A 27,211-nucleotide genomic window follows, 5' to 3' on the forward strand; every position below is an offset into this window, starting at 1 on the left:
TCTGATCCGTCGTGAAGCGACCCTTACGAAAACCCGCTTGCCACTCGAAGGGCTCCACTGACAGTATCAGCCTAAGAACAGAATACTGGAGAGCACCTTAAAGGCAGAATTGAGTAATGAAATGTCTCTATAGTTTTTACAGTCGAGTCGCTGTGCTCGATCCTGGGCAACTCTGGGTCGCTAATTTCTTGAGCTTCTCAACACTCGCAAGTCAGCTTCTATCTGGTCGAGTTATGGCATGATGGCTTCTCTATTGCTGATGCTGGTGGAGTCCTTAAAAATAGCAGATTTTGCAGTACTGTCTTCCGATATTCTCACGACGTGAACGTCGACCCACGGTAACCGTTCGACTAGAAGGGAATTTCTTCAATCTACGCCACTACTTTTAGTTTGTGCGCCACCGCATGCTTCGTGGTCAAAACACATACTGAATTCCTGTTCCAGAATCTTAAAGATTCCTATTTCATAGTAAAGGGGATTCCTTTATCGAGCTACAGCCCAGCAAGCATTTTCATATGTATAAAAAAGGTAAAAATCAGCATTACGTTCAGATATACATGCTAAATAAATCGTGTTTCATGCGCAAAATTGGCATATCCGTACTATTTTGGAGGCGATATACGTGATTACGAATAATTTTGAGCGTTACGACTATATAAGTATTTATATACGATAATATCCGATTAAGCGCTAGTCGCTCCGTACGATTTTGTGCTGAAAACCGTATGTATGTCAGTCATTATCATTATATACGACAGAAAATCAACTTGATCCCACTTTATCCAGCTTTAGTTATGATTTCGAGTTTGTTAGGAGATATTTACGATAGTTTTCGTACATTGATATACGAGTTGGTGCTAGCTGGGAGGTATGCTGGGGTTCGCCTTTTGAATTCTCATACAAGACTCCTGGTTGTATAAGCAAAGCATTCTGCACGAATCTTATGCAGATTCCTAAACACGATTCCAATGCGAGGAATCCCAGAGATTCTGTGAGAATCTTTTTGGATCATCCGGGTAGTTTTGATACAAGATTCTACCGTCAATACCAATGTTAAATAACAAACAAGAGCGTCCATTATCTTTCTACACGATTCGAAGGGACCCGTGAGTATCCCCGAATTGCGCACGTAGCACATCACTCGTTGCGTAGAGTTGCTTTAATGTAATTTTATCTGAAAAATTTATAGGGTTACGGATCCAGTTCGTCATACGTTAACACGATCCATACTCTACTGCGAGTTTTTATAAGAATTAATTAATAAGTTTGTTACACCAGATAAATCTGACACATCTTGCATGTATATGTATACCCATTTACCCCGAAAAAATATTTCGGAACTTACATTTCTCAGTGGAATAATTTTTCATGCTCCAGCGGGAGTTTGCCATACGAAAATTCACTTAGTCATAAGCAATATTTCTTTCGTTTATCTTGGACAGACAGCAATTATTCACAAAAATCTATGCACGTATTCTTTGAGCCGTGTCCAAAAGCTACCCAACTACTATAAAAAAGTGGAAATAGTTTATATCACAGCTCAAAATTTCAAGGTTACTCTTCGTCGTACTCAAACTTCTTTTCGTCATACTTAAGCTTCTCTTCGTCATACTCAAAACTATTAGAAAAACCAAGAAAATTTCTATTTTTCGAACAAATATTGAAAAATATTAATTTTCTAACTTAATTTTTTCCTCGATAGCGAAGAGACAATCCATAAATATCAATACCCGGTTGGTTTGACTGTAATTCGCATCGAAATTAGTTATAACACTGTTTTTTTGTCAATATGTCTGGAAAGTAGACGAAGACCCGCCGTAGACGAACCCATCCAGCACCCTATTTGTACATTCTTGAATCTTTACTTGTTATTGGAAGCGCCCAGTTAGCTTCGGGGTATACGATGCTGGCCTAATAAACCAATCGTCGTATGTTCGAATCTCGGCTGGGAGGTGCTGCTATAGAGTCAATAGGGTCGTTGCACTAGCCTCGTAATTGTTCTGTACTCTAATAACCAGCTGCGAAATCTGTCGATAAAGAAGGGTCAAGTTCTCAACAGGACGTTTATACCGATGGCTTCGCTTTTTTTGGGATTACCTACGAATGGCCGAAACACAAGTGGTCGAATCACGATTGGCCGAAACACAAATGGCCGAATCACAAAAGGCTGAAACACGAATGACCAAACGTCATATTCGGCCGAAAATAATCACGGTACCTGCACAAATGTTGGGTATATGCTGTCCTTACTCGCTGCCGGTCGTTTGAACTTAACTAAGGGATAATCCCTACTAGTCAGTAAACCTAGCAAAGTGCATGCACCTAAATAGTAGAGGTTTCTGCGAGGGGCTTCCCCCCCCCCCCCCCCCCCCCCCCCGCAGTGGCCGGCGCTTCCGAGGGCGGGTCACCGGCGCACACTCGTGGCCTGCGGCCGTCCCGCCCTGAATCATCTAAGAAATATTTGCTACTGACACGATCAATAGACATCTCATCCTATAATAAACGTAAATCATTCGCGCTTATGGAAAGAAACAACAATCAATCATCTATACTGGGCTGGTGCCGAATGGCCGAAACACAAATGGCCGAATCACGAATGGCCGAAATCCAAATGGCCGAATTCCAACAACAGTCACAGAAGGCCGAATCATAAAAGGCCGAATCACGAAAGGCTGAATTTTCCCGGAATGCCTAAATCAACAAAATTTTAATTGCACATTTTGTGAGACCTTACACATTTTGAATAAGTTTTTTAGTCTATTAGTCTCCGCGAATTTGAAACATCCCCATGAAAAACCGTTAAAATTTTCCCCTCTATTGCCTTTTGTCCCACTCACAGCTCTGTGATGAGGTGAAGGAAAAAAGCTTTTCGTAAAATTCTGTACCTTAGTTTCAGAAAAACAGGACATACTCTGCGTTTTATTTTTTAGTTTGGTAGATAGAGTATAGATGATTGATAGTTGTTTCTTCTCCTAAGCGCGAGTGATTTACGTTTATTAAAGCGTACGAGGCCTCTTGATCGTGTCAGTAACAAATGCTTTCTAGATGATTCAGGGCGAGACTGCCGAAGGCCGCGAGTGTGCGCCGGTGATCCGCCGTCGGAAGCGCCGGCCCTGCAAAAACCACTACAATTTCGGTGCATGCATTTTCCTAGGTTTACTGACAAGTAGGGATTATCCTTTAGTTAAGTCCGAACGAGTGGCAGCGAGTAAGGACAGCGTATACCCTGTTTGTGCAGTTTGAAGGCCGTGATTATTTTCGGCCGAATTTGAAGTTCGGCCATACGTGTTTCAGCCATTCGTGATTCGGCCATTTGTGATTCGGCCGTTCGTGATTCGGCCATTTGTGTTTCGGCCATTCGTAGGTAATCCTCTATACTATATCTACCAAAATAAAAAATAAGACGCAGAGTATGTCTTGTTCTTCTGAAACTAAGGTACAGAATTTTACGAAAAGCTTTTTTCCTACACCTATCAATGACGCGGATCATCACAGAACTGCGAGTGGAACAAAAGGCAATGGAGGGGAAAATTTTAAAGGTTTTTCAGGGAGATGTTTCAAATTCGCGGAGAGAAATAGATGAAAAAATTTATTCAAAATGTGTAAGGTCTCATAAAATGAGCAATAAAAATGTTGTTGATTTAGGCATTCCGGGAAAAGTCGGCCTTTCGTCATTCGGCCTTCTGTGACTGTTCTTGGAATTCGGCCATTCGTGATTCGGCCATTTGTGTTTCGGCCATTCGGTACCAGCTTTTTTTCTTTTTTATTGGGAGTAGACGACGTTACAAGGATTGGAAAAGGTGCTCTCCCGGCGGCGTTGACCAGCGCAGCCAATAGTTTCTCTTCCTCCTGAATCCTGGAAATTATTAAGTTTTATTGTTAGTGGTTCCTTACTACTCCACCCTTTTCGGCAGCTCTAACAGTCTCCAGCTGTCCGATTTACCGGTTCTACTCGAGATCGAAAGTGGGAACGCTACCATCGTTTATGGGCACTCCTAGGGTAACTTCGCGCGGTTTCTTTAGATCGTGGCCATTGGGTTACTCGCTGGACGCTAATTGACGTGTCCCGAGGCAATGCTTAACAGTTTTTACCAGTTTTACTCAAGGTTTCTTGCGGATATGCGGAATGATTGCGGATAAGTTTAAGCGTATCCTGCCCCATTCGGGTCGAAGTGAACTGAAGCTTTATCCAGTAAGCGCGCGTAGCTCTCGACAGCTTGCAGGTTGTTTAGTTGCCGAATATTTATATTTATATTGTTCAATAATTCAGCTGACGCTGTTGTCTACATGAATAAAAACACTACTAACTAACTTAATTAAAGGCTGTTGAGAGCAGCAGTTGTACTTTGAATTTACTACATGAAACATGGAAATCAAAATAATTGTATACACTGTTAAACAAACACCACGTATCACGAATGGGTTCATTCTGGCCATATTCGGTGCGTCTAAAGTCCAGTCGAAGAAACTCTCTATTTCGTAGAAAACTTGGGGTGGCAATGATGTTGATTTGAGCCAGGATCGCTGGGCAATCTAATTCGCCGACTAAAACCTTTCTAATGAAGAGGACTCTTTCAATTTTCCGTCGTCTTTTCAAAGTGTCCATATGCAACAAACGACAGTGGTCTTGATACGGAGGCAGATCGTATGTGTTTCTCCATGGGAGATATTTAAGCGCGTATCGAACGAATCTACGCTGGATGGCTTCCAATATGGACGACCAAATACCTGAATAAGGGCTCCACACTACAGCTGCGTATTCAATTACGGATCGCACAAGGGAGTAGTAAAGAGCGCGCAGGCAATATGGATCCCGAAATTCCTTGGTGACTCGAAAGATAAATCCCAAGTTTTTATTGGCCTTTGCCTAATGCTCACGGAACGAGAGCTTCTCATCCAGGTGTACGCCAACGGCAAAGGGCCAAGATTGCTACCTTGCGGAACACCAGATCGATTAGAAAATTGATTCGAACGTGCGCTGCCCAGTCTCACAGAAAAACGCGAGTAACCAGATATGACCTCAGCCAGTCTACAAAGGTCGGTACCGCACCCATCCGTTTTACTTTGGCCACAAGCAAATCATGGTCCACACGGTCAAAGGCCGCCTTCAGGTCTGTGTAAATAGTATCTATTTGAGTTCCCTTTTCCATGTTCTGGATGCAGAATGATGTGAACTCTGTGAGATTTGCGGTGGTCGACCGCCCTGGAAAAAATCCATGCTGGTCACAGGAGATATGACGCTTTACTTCCTGAAATAGAATTGACTGAAATTGACTGAAAACGACGATTAACTAACTGTTGGGAGGAAAACCGCTCCAAAACCATCCATGAGTTTATTATTTGTTGGCCTGGCGATCTCCAAGTGGCCTTGTGAATTTATTTGGAAAGAAAGCGTTTCTGACCACCAGACCTTGGGAAGCCACAGAGTTGATGCACTGCTGGCCTTTATTATTCGTGTCTGTGTGCAAACTATGGGACCCACTGGTCTATACATCGCTTCCCTATTGACATCGCCATGGTCGTCAGCAGTATAGAGATGGGGTGGCTGGTGCTATTTCATGCAGTCGTCTCCATTCAACTCGAGCCACGTTAATACCATCCGTTCCTGGTGCCGATAGGATTGTTGTGGAAACCGTTTTCGTCGCACTGTCGTCCGGTATCCTTACGAAGTGTCCAGCCCACTAAAGCCTACCCACTTTCGCCAGATGTATGATGAAAAGTTCTCCAAGCAGTACCTCACGATCCTCTCATGATGACATTCTCCGCTTTCATTTTGTAGTTGACCAAATATCTTCCGCAGCACCTACCGCTCGAGTACGGGGCAGCGTAACAGTTTCAAATCTATTCAAATTCAAACAACTAACGGTTTGATAAGTGTTTTATACATTGTCAGCCTTGTACGGCAGCGTATGCTTCTCGATCGTAGCGTTTTGCGGAGGACATAGTAGTCCAGTTTCACGCTTGAATGCGCCGCTGGATCTCTCTACTAGTGTTGTTTTCCGCGGTCACCAACAATCTCAAATACAGGAACTTATGTATCACTACGAGTTCGTCGCCGTCAACGCTTACCGTCCGTGCGTTTTTGTTTCCTTTGAGTCTGTTCCTGTCATGTATTTGGTCTTCGACGCATTTATTTTTAGCCTCATCTTCCTAGACTCCTCTTTCTATCTGGCGAAAATTGCCTCAGCCTTCACAAAGTTCCTGGCTGTGATATAAAAGTCATTTTTGAAGCCCATAGTTGGCTATCTTTGGAGAAATTCGCCTCTCGATTTGATGTCCGCGAAGTTGAACAGCTTTTTATCTCCAGCTGGACGTAGAACGCGTCCTTCTCGTCGTCGGGTCGCGTGGTACGCGGTAACGCACGTTGACGATGCTGTAATTGAAGAAATGGCATTTTATTGTCAACAGACATATCCACTCGTTGATCGTATTCCAGTCTATCACGCGATCCAGCATTGTGCCCAACACTACGATTCCTGTCTCCAGCTCGTTGGAGGCTCCTCCGTGGGTTTTGCAGCCACTGTTCCTCCACATCTTCTCGCATTTGTGACGAGTTTCCGGCAGTTCTAGCTGCTCGGGTAACAGCCTATCGCCAGTAACGAAAGTCCGGTATCAAGCTTCCATTCCATGTTCTCATTTCGTTGTCCCGGTCCATGCCGAATGTTTCGAGTTAAATTTCCTTGCAAACTCTCAAACTTTTCTAAAAATCTCAGTTCTTACCGCGATTGGATTATGTGTTACAAACACCCTTATTCTACGAGTCACATGACTCAATACGACAATTGTCACTTGGGTGACTCGCCACGGCGAGTCGAGTCACCTAAGTGACACTCGTGTCACCTAGGTAAGAAACCCTTGTCACCTAAGTGACAAGGCGAGTCACCTAGGTGACAATTGTCACCTGATTCGCGGTGACTGCAACATAGTCACGTCACTCGCCTCGCAGAATAAGGGTAAAACACTTCATTTCAACAAAAGTGAAAAATATTCGTTTCTGATGGTTGATTCAATCCGCAGTATTTTCAAAGCATGGTCGTAAACGTAAACAAAAGTTTTCTATTTGTATTTCTGACATATGAGCAAAATACACGTTGAAAAATTATGCACCTGTTTGTGAGTAACAATCTCCAGTAAGATTTCTACAATTAGATTCTTTGCTCAATTTTTGTTAAAACCCCACTTGTTTTTCCGTGCGTCAATTGGTTCTCACAAAGAGAGTTGTCATACCGCTTCTAATCAGCCGGCGTGTATATAAAGATGGATGAATATTTTGATTCCGAACCACTCGTACGTCAAAACAGTACAACTTGATCATCAAATTTTTCCTCCTCGCGGCAAACGAGCCACCAACAAATCGCTGAAATTGTTAACTTCCAAACAGATAACAACAGCGATAATTCCTCTGGCTCTGACTTTCGGAAAGACAAAAAAACAAGAAACAAACAGTCAAACACACGCTCATTCACAGAACAACAAATCACTCACTTTCCATTAAGATTCGGAACCAAGAAGCACTTGAGACAACGTGGTACGCCTGGTTGCTGTCAATTTCGGTAGATGCCGTTCGTTGTCGCAGCAACCGTATGCGCTGTCTCGTATTAGGTTTAATCCGGCAAGTTTTTGGCTTCGGCGTCCACATTACCACAAAAGAGTCCATAAATCACGGCCAGTGCCGCGCGTCATCATGAGCAATTTTCGGGGCCCTTACATATTTTTTCGCCCATCCATCGCATCCATCGGTAAGAGACGGAGACCGAAGCATATAAAGGACTTTATTTTTAGAGACCGAAATAGCGAGCATCATTTTTATTTGTTTCTGCGCTCGCAGGAATAAGACGTCCACTAGAACTGACTTCAATCTGATAAACATTAGCAACAAACGGAGCTTGTTTACATTTTTTTGTGTCCACAAGCCGTCGCGTCGGTTGCCGGCTCTGGCAATTTGATTCGATCGAAAATATGACGGACTTAATTGTGCTCAATTGGCGAAGATGGTGATAAGACTAAATAAACGCGAAAAAAGTATAAATAATAATTAATACTCGCCAACTCATGTAGCACTGCTGCGAGATGGGTGAAGATGTGCTGCTTTGTTGGCCACTCAACAGCGTCCCACAATAATGTTTTGGGGTGACGGGAAGAAAATATGTCAGAAAGAATTCGATGCGGCATGAACGGCATACCGAAACTGTCGCGTGCCCTGCTTCGTAGAAACATCTTAAGCAAGTCTGACGACAGCACTTGCTTTATTCGTCCCGGAGACAAGTATGATTTCGGGAAGCTTGAACAGTGATAATCGAGTAGCTCTGTCTCTTGACTAATTAAAATTTATTCCAACTAAGTATGCGCTGTCGCTGTGTCCCCTCTTCCGTAGAGCTAACTGACTGGTAGACCACTTAAGCCTGTGCCAGGCTTAACGGAGAAAGTTACAAATCTCTTAAATACTTTTAAAGCACTTGACTCCTAATGGGTTAACCAATAAAGTAGATACGATAACATCTGTTAGCAACACACGTTTTGACATCGTGCACGACGTCATTCAAGACGATTTCCTTCTGGGGAACCCCTTTTTCTAGAAGACCCATAAAGAATCGCTTCTGAAAATCTTCTATCACCTGTCGTGTTCTCAACCGGCTGTCATTCCATTCCCATTGCTGGGCTTAGCGAAAGTTTTTGAAATAATCACAGCATCCACAGCTGACTAGAATGATCCGCTGAAGGCTGTAGATTCGTTAAAAGTTAATTTTTAATTGTCATTTTCTAGGCCAACGCGACCAAGTTCCAACATCAATTAAAACCAACTTGGCTAACGTTACGCAATTCCTCGCTTGAACTGCGCCACTGGAAGTGATACGGGTGCCCAAACGATGTCAAGCTATGATCAGGGTGACGAAACTCAATTAAATTGTTTCCAATTTACTGAGCTCCATCATCTTCATCCTTCGTCTAAACATTCTAACTCTAGGCAATAAAACTATGTGCCTCAGTCGCAGAAAAAAACCGTTTCTAATCGTCAGCTTCAACTTCGCGTCTAATCGAGACTACGTTGAAACAATTACCGCACCATTGCTGTCCGCCAGTCGTGGGCCACACTGCTGGCTGCTGGGGAACGAAGATTCTCAAACATTAAAAACAAACACATTCTTCGTTCATTCAGATCAATTAAAGAAAATTGTCTCTGATTATATACATACACCCATATGTAGGTCGATAAACATACGCGACAGCAGCGCCAACAGCGCCAGAGCGCGGTGCTCATCACTCGTTGAAAATATCAATTCAATCGAATCGTAGCTGCCATCGGATTTTTCGACCACAATCGCAATATTCCGTCTAGCATACCTATCATCTGGGTAGCGTGAACTGCGGATGCCCCCGAAAGAAATCAAGGCACACTGACTGACTGACTGCTTTGGAGTCACGTTGTCATCGTTGTCGTCGGCAGCGGAGGTTCGCGGTTTACGCCATCGAAGTTCAATTTTATTTACTACCCCCTTTAATTGTTTTTTATTGGGCAGATGAATTGACAGTAATTGTTTGCAGACTACAGCACGAACGAACATGATCGCGCGCTGCATGTGCTTCATGTGCTTGGGTTGACATTTTGGCTCATCTTCTCAGTTTCTTGCGCAGGTGACGATGACAACGACGCAACAGTTTACTATATCCTTTCACAACGAGGGGAGTTATGAACCAGCAGCAACAGAGAGTAATATTGTTGCATAATGTGATGCTTTTTAATTATCGTGCAGGTTTGGGTTGATGTATATCAGAATTATAAATTAATATAAATTAATCGTATATTTTTTTTCGAAGTAGTACTTCGAAGAGTATCTTAAACTTAAGTATATCGTAAACGTGCGCAGGAAAACTTTTTGCATCTTCAGAATTAATCTCGGAATCAACTAACATTACTTCAAACTATGTTTTCTCCTGTACTTGACGTCTCCGGATACCCTTACTTACTTTACTGTATTGGCGACGGTTAGATACCGGGCCAAAAGAATTATAGTCCTCCAGTACTATCGGTCCTGTGCTGTCGTTCTCCAATCCCCTCGAACACCAGCTGAACGTGCATCGTTCCCGACAGCGCACCTCCATCGGGTGCGGGGTCTACCCCGAAGTCTATAGCCTCTTCCTTGTTCTCTGCTAAAAATAGTTTCGGTTATTCTTTCGTCGGGCATTTTGGCCACGTGCCCAGCCCGCCATAGCTGGCCGCATTGTACTCCAGCTCCACCTCTACGGTTGATTCCGATAATATCAACGTCATCTGCAAAAACCAAGAAGCATGTGAGATTTCGTGACGATAGTCATGTTGCTTTCCACTTTTACTATTCGTGTTGCACCTTCCAAGGCAATGTTGAATAGCAGGTTAAAGAGTGCATCGCCTTGCTTCAATCCTTCCAACATCACGAAAGCGGCTGAGTTCTCATCCGTTATTCTGACGCATGATTTTGACCCAGCCAACGTCGCACGAATCAGCGCAATTACTTTCTACTACATTACAATTCTTCGGAAAAACATGTTCTGTCATATCATTATCTGCCACAGCTCATGTCGTTTGACTGAATCGTAGTCTGCAAGTTGTACACCCGGAACTTGTCTAGTAACTGACCCAGGGCAAACATCTGATCCGTCGGGGAGCGACCCTGACGAAAATCAGCTTGGTACTCACCGACGAAGGGTTCCGCTAATAATCTCAGCCTTCAGGATACGGGAAAAAACCTTATAGGCAGTTCAGCCGGGATAGCACCACCCAGCAGTCTTGCCGGTTTTCAGCTCATGGATTGCCTTCTTAACATCCTCATGTGTTGGTGGCTCCACAGCTTGACCATTGCTCACAATTCTTATCCTGTTTCTGCTGATCTCCGTTTTTACCTCTTCATTCAACAGCATCTGAAAGTGCTCCTTCCACCTGGTAGCTATCGCCGTTTTGCTAGTGAGCAGGTTGCCAGCACTAGCATTGCATATCACAGACATGGCAAAATTGCTGCATCTCACTGCTTTGTAGAAACTCCATGCGTCGCTGTTGGCAAATCTCTCCTCTGCGCCGGAAAGCACGTGTTCCTCGCACTCGCGTTTTTTAGACGGTGGGTTCTTTTTTCTGCAGCTCTAGTCTCTCTATACCTTTACCTGTTCTGACGTGTAGACGCAGTGAGCTTTCTCCACATCCAACTAAAATTTTTTCTTTCTTCCTGCTGTTCTACGATTCGATAATCAAGCTTTCTGGTTTAGTCCGCTGCCACGCTACCTGCCATCGACTGCTGGATGTTGAAACGTAGTGTCCTCTCACTGAAGCATACGCCGTGTTTGATAATCTTGTGCGAAATTACACATAATAGTCGATCATAGTCGATATTTGGTTCCCGAAAAGACCGTAAATCGGTGGCATTCAAAAAGTCCTAACCGTCAATCAAGACATGATCGATCTGAGAGCTAGAGTCTCCATTTGGTTGCCTCCAGGTGTGTTTCTGAATATTTAGCCGCGAAAAGTAGGTGCTACAGATGGCGCCTCGTGCGCCTCAAACCGTTATCATTGGTCAACAGATGTAGATTATGTCTTCCAATGACAGATCGGAAGAATCCTCCCTCCCGATCTGCGCATTTGCATCTCCGATGATGATTTTTACATCATGTTTTGGGCACACTCCCATAGACCCTTTAGAGTATGTCGAAGAACTCGTCCTTGGTGCGATCGGATTTATCATTTGTCAGTGCGTATTAGACTGTAATTGAAGAATTTGCCCTTAATCCATCCCTCCGAGTATCCTACATCCAAGCGAGTGGTCGTTGGTTTAAATCTTAGTAGAATCAAGCCATTCCCAGCTAGCATTTTCATATGTATAAAAAAAGGTAAAAATCAGCATTACGTACAGATATACATGCGAAATAAATCGTGTTTCATGCGCAAAATTGGCATATCCGTACTATTTTGGAGGCGATACGACTATATAAGTATTTATATACGATAATATCCGATTAAGCGCGAGTCACTCCATACTACTCTACGATTTTGTGCTGAAAATCGTATGTAAGTCAGTCATTATCATTATATACGACAAAAAATCAACTTGATCCCACTTGATCGAGCTTTAGTTCCGATTTCGAGTTTGTTAGGAGATATTTACGATAGTTTTCGTACATTGATATACGAGTTGGTGCTAGCTGGGTTCGATGTCAAGTGACTTTAGCATGGGTTTATTCTCAGGCCCCTCCCCTAATTTACCCTTCCTTCATGCTGAATTCTAAATTTACCCACTGAAGCCTTTTGACAGTGCAAAAGTCCCTCCTATAGTTAAGAGTACTGGTCAGAGGAACGAATGAGTCCTCGCCAGGGACGGCTATAATATGGGATAGTACTGGCAGTGAGGAAAAAGTGGGTAAAGTAGATCAAGCTTTAACGGAAGGGTAAACCCCAATATACACAGGCACTCGTAAAATTTAATAAGCATATCGCTCATTCAATAGCAATCATAGCAAAAATCAGAGAGATTGTGTACAAGACACGACCGCATATATAGGTGACGCAGGGCTATGTAAGTCTCTTTGTAGTGATAGTAGCATGTATTCATGCTTGTAACCATTCGATTCTCATGTATACATGTTACATGCAACATATATACACGCTACATGCGTTGTATGTAACGTTTATCAAAGTAGTAACATTGCATACGTTCAATTCTCAAAAGATTGTGAATTTGAAAACAATTTAACAAAATCAAGAACACAAACTATTACTTTCCAGCTACCTTACTGAAATTAAAGATTGTTTTTATTATCCATGGTTTCCCACGTTGAAGGGATTTTACCAATTCAATCCTATTTTATCAACAGCACATCTTTTCACTACACTTCTAATGAAACGGCAAGCATGCGTATTCATACAGAGTCGTATCATAACCGAACACTACAGCTGTAGCACATTTTTCCAACACAGATATCAAATTCACCGAGGTTTAGTCGTCTCGCAGTAAAGAATTTGCGATCTGTTGGGACGACGAACTTGTGTCATTTTTTCTGGCACACTTTCCTAACACAGACATCAGATTGGACTAGGTTTAATCGCGTTCGTAAGAAATCTGTTGGCTCGAGGGGGCTTTGTCACTCTCTCTGGCGTACTTCCCAAGCAAGGACATCAAAATGGTCTAGGTTGAACCGCGGTGCTAAGAAATCTTGTTGAAATGAGGAAACTTTGTCACTTGTTTTGGCTTACTTCCCAAACACAGATATCAAATTGGTATAGGTTTAGATCATCGTAAAGAATCTTCCAACCAATCACGAAGCGAGAATTCTGGTAAAACATAGGTTTATTATTTTCAATTTTTCAATAGTTCAACATTAAGAATCCATACCTTTCTTCATTCGGGTCAATTCTTAAAAGATTTTCCGATCGATTGGTATAAGAATATTGAAAATCGATCAGAAAACCGCTGAGCTATTAGCGCTCAAAACCTTTCATTTTTCGTGACGCTCGCATTTTTCGATTTTTTGGAATGACACCCTATCTGACGTAGTCCTACGTGAAAAAAAATGCAGTGCAGGTCATGCATACTGGTCGTAGTGATGAGTCCACACAAGAAAAAAAAATCCTATATCCATTAAATGGGTAACATTCAGCGTTAAACATTCAATTTTCGAATGAATTCCCACCTTATTGATGGCTTTGCTCATGGTGAAAGCAAGAGCCGATAGATGCACACTCTACCAGTAATACACAAGTCAAACCAACATACTTTGTCCAAGGCTGTCCGTCTCCAGTTTCTCGAGTATCCCACACTTCCTAGGTTTTGCTCCACTTGGTCGTTGGTCTAACGATGTTCACATTTTGTGCCAGTAGATGCTTACCGGTGTTATTAGGTTTTTGTGCCTGATTCATTTCGTACGGGGGTGAAGTTTACCAGACCTTGCGATATTGTGGAGTTAGTAGTAAGCATGACTTTCGGTATGAATACTTCACACCTTCTCTACTTCATCATTCCATAGCTCTTTACGATCGATAATATCATAGGTGGCCTTGGAAAAATGATTCGGAAAGCACCTTACAGGCGGGTCCATCTTGATAAGCTACGCTGCGATGCCATCTTTGCCAGCTGCCTTGTTACTTTTGAACTGCTTGGTAGCTTCGAGCACTTCACCTATTGCAGGAGTCGGCACATCACCATCATCCGCCGTAGTGATGTAGTCATTCTCTCTGTTGTCTTGGTAATCCGTCTTCGCGCCATTCAGGTGCTCATTGTTGTGCTGCTTCCACCTTTCGATTACCTCACGCTCATCCGACAAGATCCCTCCGTCTTTATCTCGACTTATATCGGCTCGCGGTACAAAGCCTTTGTGGGATGCGTTCAATTTCTTGTAGACTTTACGCCTTTCTTGAGAGCGATACGGCTGTTTTATGTCCTCACGACACTTCTTATCTCAGAAAAACTGAGTATGTGATCTTCGTTGCTATCTATATCGCTTCACGATTCCCTGCTGTAGCATCGACATCCGCCTTGGGTTCTTCCCATCTAACACCGTCTGATATTCCTCATTAAATCAATCATTACGTCGACTCCTTTCAGCGGTCTCAACGGCACCCTCCATTGAGTTATGGATGACTACTTTAACGCTATTCCTGCAGTCCTGGAGAGAAGCTTCCTTTAGCACTCTCTCACTCGGCAGTGCTGCCTCAAGGATTTGCGCGTACTCGGTAGCGACTTCTGATAACTTTAGTCGTTCAAGATTGTACCGTAGCGGGCTACACTTTAACTATCAAAAAGCAGTGGGCAGAATCGATGTTTATACCACGATAGGTTCTAACGTCGATGATGTCCGAACATGTCTTCCATCAATCAATTATTTGTGGAACTAGGGGGGTGGGATGTTTAGCCCCCCCTAGAAAAATTGACCTGGACTTTTAAATTTAAGAAAAAAACATAACTAGATAACTTTAACTCTTAAGTACCGTTGGACACTTTACTTTTTGTTCTTACAAAATATAAAAATTACCTTCATGCCGACCGGTTTCGGGTAGATAACTTTAGATAATAAAAACTTGAGAGTAGTTTTTATATGCACCACAGTTATAAGATCCCATTTTTAATATGCCGACGAAAGAAAATGATCGACAAAAATGCCGGTGGCTTTAGCCCCCCCTCCCTAGTATTGAGCGCTAGTTCCGCCAATGATTAAAACCTTGTCGATTTGCGGGACAGGGGTGATCTCCAGGTGTACCGATATAGGAGGTTATGCCGGAAGTAGGTACGTACGGTCGAATGGGCATATTTTTGGCGCCGTCAATGAGGCTGTTTTCGCTCATGAGCGGATGTGTGCTGAACTTTCCAACAACCGGTCTGAATTCCTCCTCCTGGCCAATCCGAACGTTGAGGTCTCCGCTGATGATTTTGACACCTGTCTTGGACAGTTGTCGTATTCACGCTGAAGCTGTGCGTGAAAAAGCGTCCTTATCGTCCTCATCCATCATAATCATGCTAACATCGAAGAAACGTCCTACCTGGCGGTCATCACGCTGTACACAGCACGTGTATTTCCATTGCTCTGGTAAATGATGTATCCACAGACCAACAGACGAGACACTCGCGATAATTCCATCGTCTAATCAAAACCCACTCGTTTTTCAAAAAAGCATGTTTCGCAACATGGCCACACTGCGGCGCGCGAGTATTGCTTTGAGTTTTCAGTATAAAACCATTCAAATGTACAAAACCCTACAGCATAAAACCCTGCAAATGCAACTTGCATGCTACTCCGCAACATGCATAACAGAGGCTGCTAGTGTGCAAGCAAAATGTGCAGGACGATGGTTTTTAAAGGATTTTCTTCTAAGTGTCATGTCAGTTCGTCAGTGATGTATCTGTTCCTATACGAATGTACCGTAGACCCCGTCCAGTATGCCTCTCCCAGCACTACAATGTCAAATTTGCGGGCCCTCAATAAGTCGGAAAGAATGCGGGTACTTTCCAAAAAATTGAGAAACTTACAGTTCCAAGTTTCAAGCTTTCAATCGTAAGTCCTTTTCGGTTGCCTTGTTTTACGCCGATTGTCGCGGTCCGCACTACCGTTATTTGCTATTTGTAAAGCCTGAACTACCCCCTGTGTGCGAAGAACCATCGTGACAGTATTGTTTAGCATGTCCCAATGACACGAGGACGCTTATTTCCCCTTCCTTGTCAGTTTACAACCTTTGTTTCCACTGGGGTTGGTTACCCGATCTCCATTAAGGTTGGTCGTAGCCCGTATGCTGAGAACCATTTTAGCATAGTTATTGAAACATGCACAGATTTTAAAACCTTCCTGCTCCGTTTCTTCCTTAAACTGCAACTTTTTTTCACACTATTTTTTTCTTCATTTTTCATTTATCCAATTGTTTATACCATTTACTAACCGTTTTATTTTTTTCTTACTTTCAGATATAGCACGTTTAATTTAACTATTTTTTCACACATTTTTGCACCTTTCCGTCCTAATTCACACTATTTAAGTTTTACAGCACAACGCACGTCACTAACCGATGATTTCAAGTCACATTCTTCTAAAACCTAACACAATCTCTCATGAAAAAGGTGGTTATAACAATACTTTTAATCATTCCCTTCTCCAAAAACCCTCCGCAAAACTCCCTACCATCACAGCCCCTGGCTTCCATGCTGAACCGTAACGGAGTGAAAAATTTAGCTAACAAGTTCCTTCTGCCTTCCTTCCAGATGCCTGCGGTCTGTCGGATGTGGCCCACATCGAATCGCTGCAGGAAAAGTCCCAGTGCGCTCTGGAAGAGTACTGCCGGTCCCAGTATCCCAACCAGCCCACCCGCTTCGGTAAACTGCTGCTAAGGTTACCCTCGCTGCGGACAGTTTCTTCGCAGGTGGGTTCAAAGGTGCTAAAATTACTGCCACAAGAGCATGCAACTAATAAAGCTGACGCCTTCTTCGATTCCAGGTGATAGAGCAACTGTTCTTCGTTCGGTTAGTGGGTAAAACGCCAATCGAAACGTTAATCCGGGATATGCTACTGTCTGGTAGTAGTTTTTCTTGGCCTTACCTACCTTCGATGTGACACACGGCTGTGTGGCGTCAATTGACAACGACCTGATCTTCACTGATGATGGGCGGCACGTCGTCCACGGTAGTGGCCGCAGCAGCTCTCCAGCAGCAGCAGCAACAGCAGCAACAACACCATCAGCAACATCACCAACAGCAACAAGAGCAACAACATCACCATCAACTGTCGCATCAGTTGTCACAGTCACAGGCGCAGGTCGCTGCATCTTCTTCCGCGCTGGGAGCGCTTTCGCCGTCGTCCACGTCGTACTATAGCAGTTGCTGCTCGGACGTTGCGGCCGCTGCTCTGTCCTCTCTGATGGCATCCACCAGCCAGTTTTCTCAGTTTCAAAGTTCGCTCAATTTTACCAGTAATAACATCAACCACAACAGCAATAGCAACTGTAGCAGCAGCACAAATAATGTAAACAGTTTAGATCACTTGTCAGCAATGGAGAGCTCATCGAACCACACGACATCACAGCAGGCGCAGGACGAGTCCGAAACAGAGCAACGCCATCAACAGCAGCAACAACAACAACAGCAGCAGCAGCAGTCACAACAACAAGGACAGGAAGAACTACCAGCTATCTTGATGGGTGCTAATATTCTAGAAAGTAGTAACATAGCCAACATTAATCTAATCGACAGCGATAGGAACAATGACTCGGACAGCAATCATCATGACAGCATCCGACAACACCAAACTCAGCATCATCGGCAGCAGCAGCAACTCGATTCCGAGGCTAACGTTTCGGTCGTGGATGATGACATCACTTGAATAGAGCACTGGAAACGATTTTATCTGCTTCACGCATTATTTAGTACAATAATTGTCCACGGTCAGGTTTCATTTGCATCAGCACAACTGAACCAAAAGTTGGATACTAAAAAGAATCAAATTTTTTTCTGTTTCATGACCAACCAAATTTAAGCTGTTAATTGACAAAACTCACTCCGGCTGCTTCAAGTTTTGCCGTTTTTTTATTTTATTTAAGGTCGGCCATTTTTTACAATGAGTCTATCCTTCAAACAAATCCACTCAACGCTCAATTTTAGTTGTAAAAGACAATTGTTTACGGTGCCATCGTTCGCTCGATTAGCTAAGTTGATTTTCTTCAGATCAAAATAACGATAAGTGTATAAAATTAAACGTGCGAGACCGGTGTAATTCTCACAAAGTGAAACCTGTGGCGCATTTCCGTTGGAAACATGCGAGATGTAATCGAAACGTACTTCGTCAAAAAAGAAAAAAAATGCAATAATATGACATGCTCTTGTGAAGTTGTTCTATTTTTTAGCAGAATATATATTTATTTATTGCAAAGTGTACAAAAAAAAGCAAGTCTCCTTCTGTGGCCCCTGCTAGGACAGTGCTAGTGGTTTACTTAAACATTACGAACCGACTTTTTGTTGTTATTTTGTTCTCATCATATAACGGAATATAATGCTAAGCCAAAATCCACAGTAAACAATCGCAATCTGATGGCCGTCCATAGACTCGACTATTGTAAATATCAATCACGAGAAGTCGCCCCTGCCCACGCGGGAGGAATTGAAATCCACAATCCAGTCCGCTTCCATACCAGGATCCCACTTTTTCTTGAAATTTGTGAACTATTCGTACCATCAGTGTAGAAAGAAAGGAAAGGAAACAAACCATTGTAAAATTCCAAAACTATTAACATTAGACAAAAACTAGAACATAGCAAAAATCAAACTGTGTAAATTCTTATGGATGTGAACAAAATTGTTAATCCCACAAAAAAACAAGAAATGGAAACTATGTAGTAGCTTCAGCCGGCCCTAGTTAAAACAATGCAACTTTTCTACTTGTTTTATGTAAATATTATGCTACGGATTTTCAACGGACCGTGGTTGCGGAAGTCATACACTTTGGAATCGGAAACAAATCAAAACATTTTCTGCTTGAGAAGAGAAATGCAAATAATCGAGAGAAGCAAAAAAAAACTTGTCAGTTTGTTCCTTAGTTTAGACAAAATTGTTTGTTTACTTGCAATATTATACTATAAAGAAAATGAACGTACTTCCCGTTATTTCCGGATCATAGGCAGTCAGTGGCAGTTAGTTAAATGAAGGTGACAAGACACACGTAGTTTTCGTGTCAACCAAGGCATCGCGGCAAAGGGAGATCTAATCTTAATGAATGATGCCAATAAGTTACGGTAAACGCGGATTGCGAAACAAAGAAAAAAGTTGGTAAAAGAGAGCAAACGATATTTAATTGAAAGTAGGCTAAGTGTAAGCCAATAAGCAGTGTAATAATCTACTGAATATGAATACAAAAATATATTACGGCATATAAAATTGTGTACATAAAAATAAATTATAAAAAAACAGAATTGCAAATGCGGATCGTCTTTTGATATGTTTATAGAAAGAATAATTACCCAAACCGTTTTATTTTTTTTTTCTTACTTTTAGATATAGCACGCTTAATTTTACTATTTTTCACACATTTTTGCACCTTTCCCTCCTAATTCACACTATTTAAGTTTTCAGCACAACGCACGTCGCTAACCAATGATTTCAACTCACATTCTTCTAAAACCTAACACAATCTCTCACGAAAAAGGTGGTTATATCAATACTTTTAATCATTCCCTTCTCCAAAAACCATTCACAAAACTCCCTTCCCTCACAGTCCTAAGCTTCAATTTCAACAGATTAAAATATAAACGCAATAGTTGAACACAAAAACCTGCCCAATTGTGTGCTAAATCTATGTCGCCTGCCAAATGAGTAAGAAAATTGCAGCTTTGAAAAAATATCTCTGCAAGCGTTTTGGTATTGCGATTTTTATTAGCGATAGTTTTTTTTTCGGACCACTTACTGAAACTTGCTATAAAGGAAAGATACTCCTTGGCCCAGCGGTGCAAGAATTAATCCACCAGACTCCTCTTCCCTAAGTAATCAAAGCCGATATACAACAATGAGCCTAAACTAAAGTAAAAGTAAAGTAAAGTAGTTCTGTCTGTCCTGAGCTGTCGTTCTCCCCTCGAACACTTACTGAATGTGCATCATCCTCGACAGCGCACATCATGTCTGCCCCAAAGTCTACGGCCTTTTCTTAATTTTCTGCTTAAAATACTTTTGGCTACTCTTTCGTCGGGCATTCTGGCCACTTGCTCAGCCCACCGCAGCCTGCCACTTTATACTATACCTTCACTATATCAGCATATATGTATACTTAATACGTTCCTTTCCACGTTTGCTCTTCGTATTGAACCTTCCAAGGCATTGTTGAATAGCAGGTTGGAGAATGGAGCCTTTCGCTTCATTCCCTCCGTGACGTACGTACATGACCAACGTTGGAGGTCTCACCCGCTATTCTGACCCATAATTTTGACTCATCCAGGGTTGCACGAATCAACGTAACTAGTTTCGCCGGAAAACCATGTTCACTATCCGCCACAACTGATTTCGTTTGACTAAATCGTACGCCGCCTTAAACTTCACTAACAGATTATGAGCCTGCAAGTTATACTCCCGACTCATGTCTAGTAACTTCTTGCAACATACCTTATCCATCGTATCCGTCCAGCTTTAGCCGCCTTTTGGATACTGGGTTAGCCATAGAGCTGTACGAGTTCATGATTTATCCTCCGGCTCCATACTTCGTTTTCCTGTACGCCGCCGAAGATCGTTTTTAGCACTCGTCTTTTGAAAACTCCGAGCACTCGCAGGTTCTCTTCGAGCATTGTTCATGTTTCTTGCCCGTAGAGAACAACCGGTAAAACAAACGTCACTTACTTACTTAATTGGCCTAACGTCTTACGACAAGGCCTGCGCAGCATAATTTCTCCATCTATTTCGGTCCATGGCAGCTGGTCTCCAGTTCCGCGGGCACCCAGTGCTCGCCAGATCTCGCTCCGCCTGGTCTTGCCACTTCGCTCGCTGTGCCCCTCTTCGTCTTGTTCCTACCGGATTTGATGCGAAAACCATTTTTGCAGGATAGTTGTCCGGCATTCTAGCAACATGTCCTGCCCAACGTATCCGTCCAGCTTTAACCACTTTTTGAATACTTGGTTCGCCGTAGAGACACGCGAGCTCGTGGTTCATTCTTCGCCTCTATACACCGTTGTCTTGTACTCCGCCAAAGATGGTTCTCAGCACCCGCTATTCGAAAACTCCGAGTGCTCGTAGGTCCTCTTCTAGCAGTGTCCACGTTTCGTGCCCGTAGAGGACAACCGGTCTAATTAGCGTTTTGTACAGTGTGCACGTTGTACGGGGGCTCAAATTGTTCGACCGCAAGTGTTTGTGGAGTCCGTAGTAGGCCCGACTTCCGCTGATAATACGTCTTTTAATCTCACGGCTGGTATTGTTGTCCTCTGTTGCCAGTGAGCCAGGGTATACGAACTCGTCGACTACCTCGAACTCATTCCCGTCGATTACCACGGTACTGCCCAAGCGGGCCCTGTCGCGCTCGGTCCCGCCTGCCAGCATTTACTTCGTTTTAGACGTATTTATCTTTAATCCAATCTTTTCTGCATCGCATTTTAGTCTGGTGTACTGATCTTCCACCGCCTCAAATGTTCTGTCGACTGCATCCACGTCGTCAGCAAAGCAGATAAATTGACTAGATTTATTGAAAATCGTGCCCGCATTTCGATCGCCGCTCGTCTTATAACACCTTCAAGTGCAATGTTGTTCTTCAGCCGCTGGATGGCTTCTTTAACTTCCCTCATCGATGGGAGTGGCACATCCTCGTTGCTTGCTACACCAATGTGGTCACTTCCTCCGCTATCATGGTCTTCTGCCTGCACCCCATTCAGGTGTTCATCTTAGTGCTGCTTCCACCTTTCGATCACCGCACGGTCGTCAGTCAATTAATTATCTCTGCACATTTCGGCCCGCGGCGCGAAGCTTTTGCGAGATCCGTTGAGTCTCTGATAAAACTTCCGTGTGTCGTGAAAGCGGTACAACTGTTTGAGTTCTTCGCACTCCTTCTTCTCTTGGTGGCGCTTCTTCTCGTTGAAGAGTCGGGTTTGCTGCCTCCGCTGCTGTTTGTATCGTTCCACATTCTGACGGGTGGCTCTACGCAGTATTTGTACCCGCCCTGCGTTCTTCTCAGCCAATATCTGCTGGCATTCCTCGTCAAACCATTCGTTACGTCGATTCGGTGCCTAGGACGTTCTCCGCTACGCTGTTAATGGCTGTTTTCACGGCATTCCAACAGTCCTCAAGAGGGGCTTCTTCCAGCTCACCCTCTTCCGGCAGCGCGGTTTCGAGAGATAACGCGTAGTTTTCGGCGACCTCCGGTTGCTTCAGTCGCTGACGTCGATAATGTCTAAAAAGTGCCGACCATCTATCTGAACGTGGTCGATTTGTGATTCTGTCTGGTTGGGTGATCTCCAGGTGTACCGATGGTAGAGGTTATCCTGGAAAAAGGTACTACGTATGGCCATGTTCTTGGAGGCGGCGAAGTCGACAAGGCTTAGGCCGTTTTCGTTCGTTTGCGGGTGAGCGCTGAACCGTCCAATCACCGGTTTGAATTCCTCCTCCTGACCAACCTGAGCATTACAGTCCCCGATGATAATTTTGACATCATGTCTTGAGAAGCGGTCGTATTCACGCTCCATCTGTGCGTAAAATTCCTCTTAATCATCATCGGTACTTCCGAGGTGAGGGTTGTGCACGTTAATTAAGCTTATATTGAAGAAACGGCCCTTGATTCTTAATCTGCACATTCGGGGGTGGATCGGCTACCACCCGATCACCCGCTTCTGCATCTCGCCCATCACTATAAAAGCTGTGCCCAGCTCGTGTGTATTGCCGCAGCTCTGGTAGATGGCATGACCATCTCTATACGTACGTACCATCGTTCCTTTCCAGCATATCTCCTGCGTTCGTTGAAGCACTCAGTGCAGAGAGCACCCGCTCGAACCTGAGTGCTCGTGAGCTGACCAACGTCCTAGTACGGGCATGTGATACCACTATGCCTAGGACGGGGCAGCCAATGAACGGTCGTCGCTCGGTATACTGGTGGAGTGATACCATTGCCCAGCTCCGTTCCAGGTGCCACAGAGCGAGAAGGCTAGCGCAGAGGGCCCGGACCGATGCAGATGCTGAAGCTCGGGGAGTTGATCTTAGAGCGGCAAGGTCGGCGCTTAAGAAGGAGGTTAGGCGTAGTAAGAAATCCTGTTTCCAGGAGCTATGTCGCGATGCGGACTCAAACCCCTGGGGAGGTGCATACCAGGTGGTAATGAAAAAGATGAAGGGTACATCTGCGCCGCAGGAAATGTTTAGAGAGACGCTTCAGAGTTGCCTAGAGGTATGCGAATTTCCAGACAAATGGAAAGTCCAAAGATTGGTACTGCTGCCAAAGCCGGGGAAACCGCCTGGTGATCCCTCGTCGTACAGGCCAATTTGCCTACTGGACACGCTAGGCAAATTGCTAGAGCGGGTAATCCTAAACAGGCTAACGCCTGTGACGGAAAGTGATGTCGGACTGGCAAACACGCAGTTAGGCTTCCGTAAGGGGAAGTTCACTGTAGATGCCATAAAGTCCGTAGTGGAGAGGGCCGAGAAGCCTATGAAACGGAAAAGGCGAGGCGACAGGTATTGTGCCATAGTCACAATCGATGTCAAAAACGCCTTTAACAGCGCTAACTGAGGTGCAATTGCGTTAGCGCTGCATAGGATGAGGGTACCGGATCATCTATGCAGGTTGCTTAAGAGTTACTTCGAGAACCGGACGCTAGTGTACGACACGGCGGACGGGGCGAAGAGGTACAGAGTGACAGCGGGTGTTCCACAGGGTTCGATTCTCGGCCCCACGCTTTGGAATGCCATGTACGATGGGGTGCTGAGGCTCGAACTACCCACTGGGGTCGATATCACTGGCTTCGCCGATGATATCGTCCTTACAGTGGTAGACGAGTTTCTGGAGGAGGTGGAAATGCTGGCATCAGACGCCATAAGCATAATAGAGGGTTGGATGGCGGGCGTCAATCTGCGATTGGCCCACCATAAGACGGAAGCTGTGATGGTCAGCAACCGAAAGTCGGCCCTAGAGGCAAAAGTAATCGTGGGGGGGCAGGTGATTGTCTCCAAACGAAGTGTGAAGTACCTGGGTGTCATGACAGACAACAGGCTGAACTTCACCAGCCATGTGGATTATGCTTGTGGTAAAGCGTCAACGGCGGTCACTGCGCAGTCTAAGATCATGCCGAACGGCTACGGTCCTAGCAGCAGTAAGAGACGCTTGATGGCCAGCGTTGCCATGTCGGTGCTACGATACGGTGCACCGGCGTGGGCCCCAGCTTTGGAGAGTAAGCGCAATCAGGCATGTCTGAACAAGGTGTTCAGGCTGTTAGCATTGCGCGTTGCGTGCGACTACCGTACCATATCGTTGGATGCGATTGGGGTTATTGCAGCCATGATTCCAATATGCATACTCCTAGGTGAGGATATCGAGTGCCATAGGCAGAGGAACGTCAGGGGCGCTAGGGACAGAGTTAGGCTGGACTCTATTAGGCGTTGGCAGGCGGAATGGGATCGCACCGACCATGGTAGGTGGACCCATAGGCTGATCCAGAACATATCGTCCTGGATCGGCAGAGGTCATGGTGAGGTAAACTTTTTCCTTACCCAGTTTCTGTCGGGTCATGGATGCTTCAAGAAGTATCTACATACACGCGGGCGGGTAGATTCACCCTTTTGCCCCGTTTGCACGGTAGCCGAGGAAACGGCGGAGCATGTGATTTTCACTGCCCGCGGTTTACGTCCACTCGGCGGGTGATGCTTGCGGTCGTTGGGGAAGACACCAACGCCGACAACATTGTGCAGAGAATGTGCGCTGAGCAGCGCGCATGGGGTGCCGTCGATAGGGCGGCAACGGCGGTGATAACGGAGTTGCAACGGCTAGAACGGTTGCAACGACAGGGCCTGACATAGCTTGCTAGGGTCAGTAATGGGCTGATTGGGCAGCCCAGGCCCACACACGCAACGGACAAGTCGGAGTGCTTCGGCACGTCCTCCCTCCTGAAATAAAACCTAACAGTAGTTCCGGGAGGGGTTCAGGAACGGGCAGCAGGATAGTTTTTAGTAGGTAGTAGAGATGGTAGTAGAATTTAAAACCCGTACCCGACCCAAACCCGCAAATTTATTATTTTTAATACCCGAACCCGACCGCAACCCGTCGGGTACGGGACGGGCCCGGGTACCCGACTATCTTTAGTGTTAAATGTGGTCGATAGAAATACCCGACCCGACCAGTACCCGGTTTCAAAAACAAAAATTAAGAACCCGTACCCGACCCGAACCCGCAAATTATTTTTTTTCAGTACCCGAACCCGACCCGAACCCGGCGGGTACGGGTACGGGTGCGGGTTTCGGGCAAATTTTCCGCTACCCGACCATCTCTAGTAGGTAGGCGCATGTTGGCACCATGTGAATCCTATTCGGCACCGCGAAGGTGCTGTCTATGAAGATTTTCTCCCTGCATAAACAATACAAAAAAAAAGCATATCTCCTGCAGCGCTACGATGTCGAACTTGCGGCTCTTCACTTCTTTAGAAAGCACGTGGGCACTTCCGAGGAAATTTAAAGACCGGCAGTTCCATGTTCCTAATTTCCAATCGTTAGTCCGTTTTCGTTGAATGGGTCTTTGCCGATTGTTCTGAGTAGAGCTATTATTATTACTTACGGAGTCCATAGCTTTGATTTTTTAAGGGGTTCAGGCTTGCAATGCCCGCAACCAACCCCACAGTATCGCCGGAGGGCCAACGTAGCTCGAAGGAGTCCTCCTCTCCTGTCAGCATACGACCTTGGTTTCCACCGGGGTTGGTTATCCGATCTCCACCGAGGTTGCTTGTATCCCGGCTGATACCACGAGCAGGTAGGGGTAGGAGTTCCTGGGTAAGAGGCTGTGGACCACAATGGGGTGTATTTTATACCCAGTGCACAAGGCACCAATGATACGCATTACCAAGCCCTTTACCAGCCAGAAGGATCTGCCGCAGTGTAAATATTTGATCTGTTTTAGACCGACGAAGCCGCACAGCGTTCTCCTCATCCATCACCTTCTTACATTCATCGTCAAACCAATCGTTCCGCATCGTGCCACATGTCCGATAGAGCTCTCCGCTACACTGCTGATGACTGTTTTGATGGTGTTTCAAACTTCCAACAGTCTTCGAGAGGGGCTTCGTCCAGCTTGTCCTCTTCCGGCAGCGCGGCTTCGAATTAATGCGCGCAGTTTACGTCGACATCTGGCTGCTTCAACCGAGCGAGATCTAACCGAGGCTGGCGTCGGTACCGAATGTTGTTCACAACGGAGAATTTTAGGCGCATCTTAATCATGACTAGGTAGTGGTCTGAGTCAACGTTAGCGCTTGGATAGGATCTGACGTCGAAAATATCTGTGAAGTGCCGACCGTCGGTCAAAACGCGGTCGATCTGTGATTCTGTCTGATTTGGTGCTGAAAGAAGGTACTACGTCCGGTCATGTTCTAGGAGGCGGCAAATTCGATAAGTCTTAGGCCCATTTCATTGGTTCGCTGATGTGCGCCGAATCCCCCAATTATCGGTTTGTGTTCCACCTCCTGGGCGACCTGAGCATTGAAATCCCCGATAACGATTTTGATATCATGTTTTGGTCAGCGCTCGTATTCACTCTCCAACTGCGCGTATGATTCACCCTTGTCGTCATCGGTACTTCTGAGGTGCGGACTGTGCACGTTGATGATGCTTATGTTGAAGAGCTGGCCCTTGAATCTCAACCTGCACATTTGCACATACCACCCAATCACCCGTTTCCGCATCCCGTCCATCACGATGAAAGCTGTACCCAGCTCATGTGTATTGCCGCAGCTCTGGTAGATGGTACAAAGGTTGAAGATGTCAACGATCTCAAGGCTGACGATGCAACGGAACTGATGATTGTTAAATGGCGTTCTGATGTCAACGGTGGCACCTTTACTGGTAAACTTCTTAATCCTGTTGGTGTAAGTCGCAATATGCATGGTATATGTGGCAACCAAATCCTCCGAATTCCGGTGTAGTGAAGCATTCCGCTGCACACGCAGGCGAATGATAGTCTCCTATCGACCTTCAATACCCCGGTATGCCAAACAGTACTCCATTGTGAGGGGCTAGAAGCCTTTACGATGTACTATCAAAATCTTCTGGAATAGGTTTCGCTTGTATAC

General features: G+C 44.7%; 2 protein-coding genes across 2 annotated transcripts in view; both read left to right on the forward strand.

Annotated features, from left to right (window-relative positions):
• LOC128739205 (nuclear receptor subfamily 2 group F member 1-B) overlaps positions 1-17,138 on the forward strand; it is a 175,740-nt gene extending 158,602 nt beyond the window's left edge. The window contains exons 4-5 of the mRNA XM_053834640.1: positions 16,704-16,861; positions 16,936-17,138. Coding sequence (XP_053690615.1) covers positions 16,704-16,861; positions 16,936-17,052 — 275 coding nt within the window. The 3' untranslated portion in view covers positions 17,053-17,138. The remainder of the gene's footprint in view (positions 1-16,703; positions 16,862-16,935) is intronic.
• On the forward strand, positions 17,101-17,817 carry LOC128739730 (GATA zinc finger domain-containing protein 10-like). The gene has a single exon (XM_053835228.1). It carries the CDS (start codon positions 17,101-17,103, stop codon positions 17,815-17,817), a length of 717 nt encoding a protein of 238 aa, XP_053691203.1.
• The last annotated feature ends 9,394 nt before the right edge of the window (positions 17,818-27,211 follow it).

This window comes from Sabethes cyaneus, chromosome 3 (assembly GCF_943734655.1).
Source record: "Sabethes cyaneus chromosome 3, idSabCyanKW18_F2, whole genome shotgun sequence".
NCBI classification, from domain to species: domain Eukaryota; kingdom Metazoa; phylum Arthropoda; class Insecta; order Diptera; family Culicidae; genus Sabethes; species Sabethes cyaneus.

Coding starts and splice junctions, on each gene's coding strand:
- LOC128739730 (XM_053835228.1), top strand. CDS start 17,101: ATGGGCGGCACGTCGTCCACGGTAGTGGCCGCAGCAGCTCTCCAGCAG.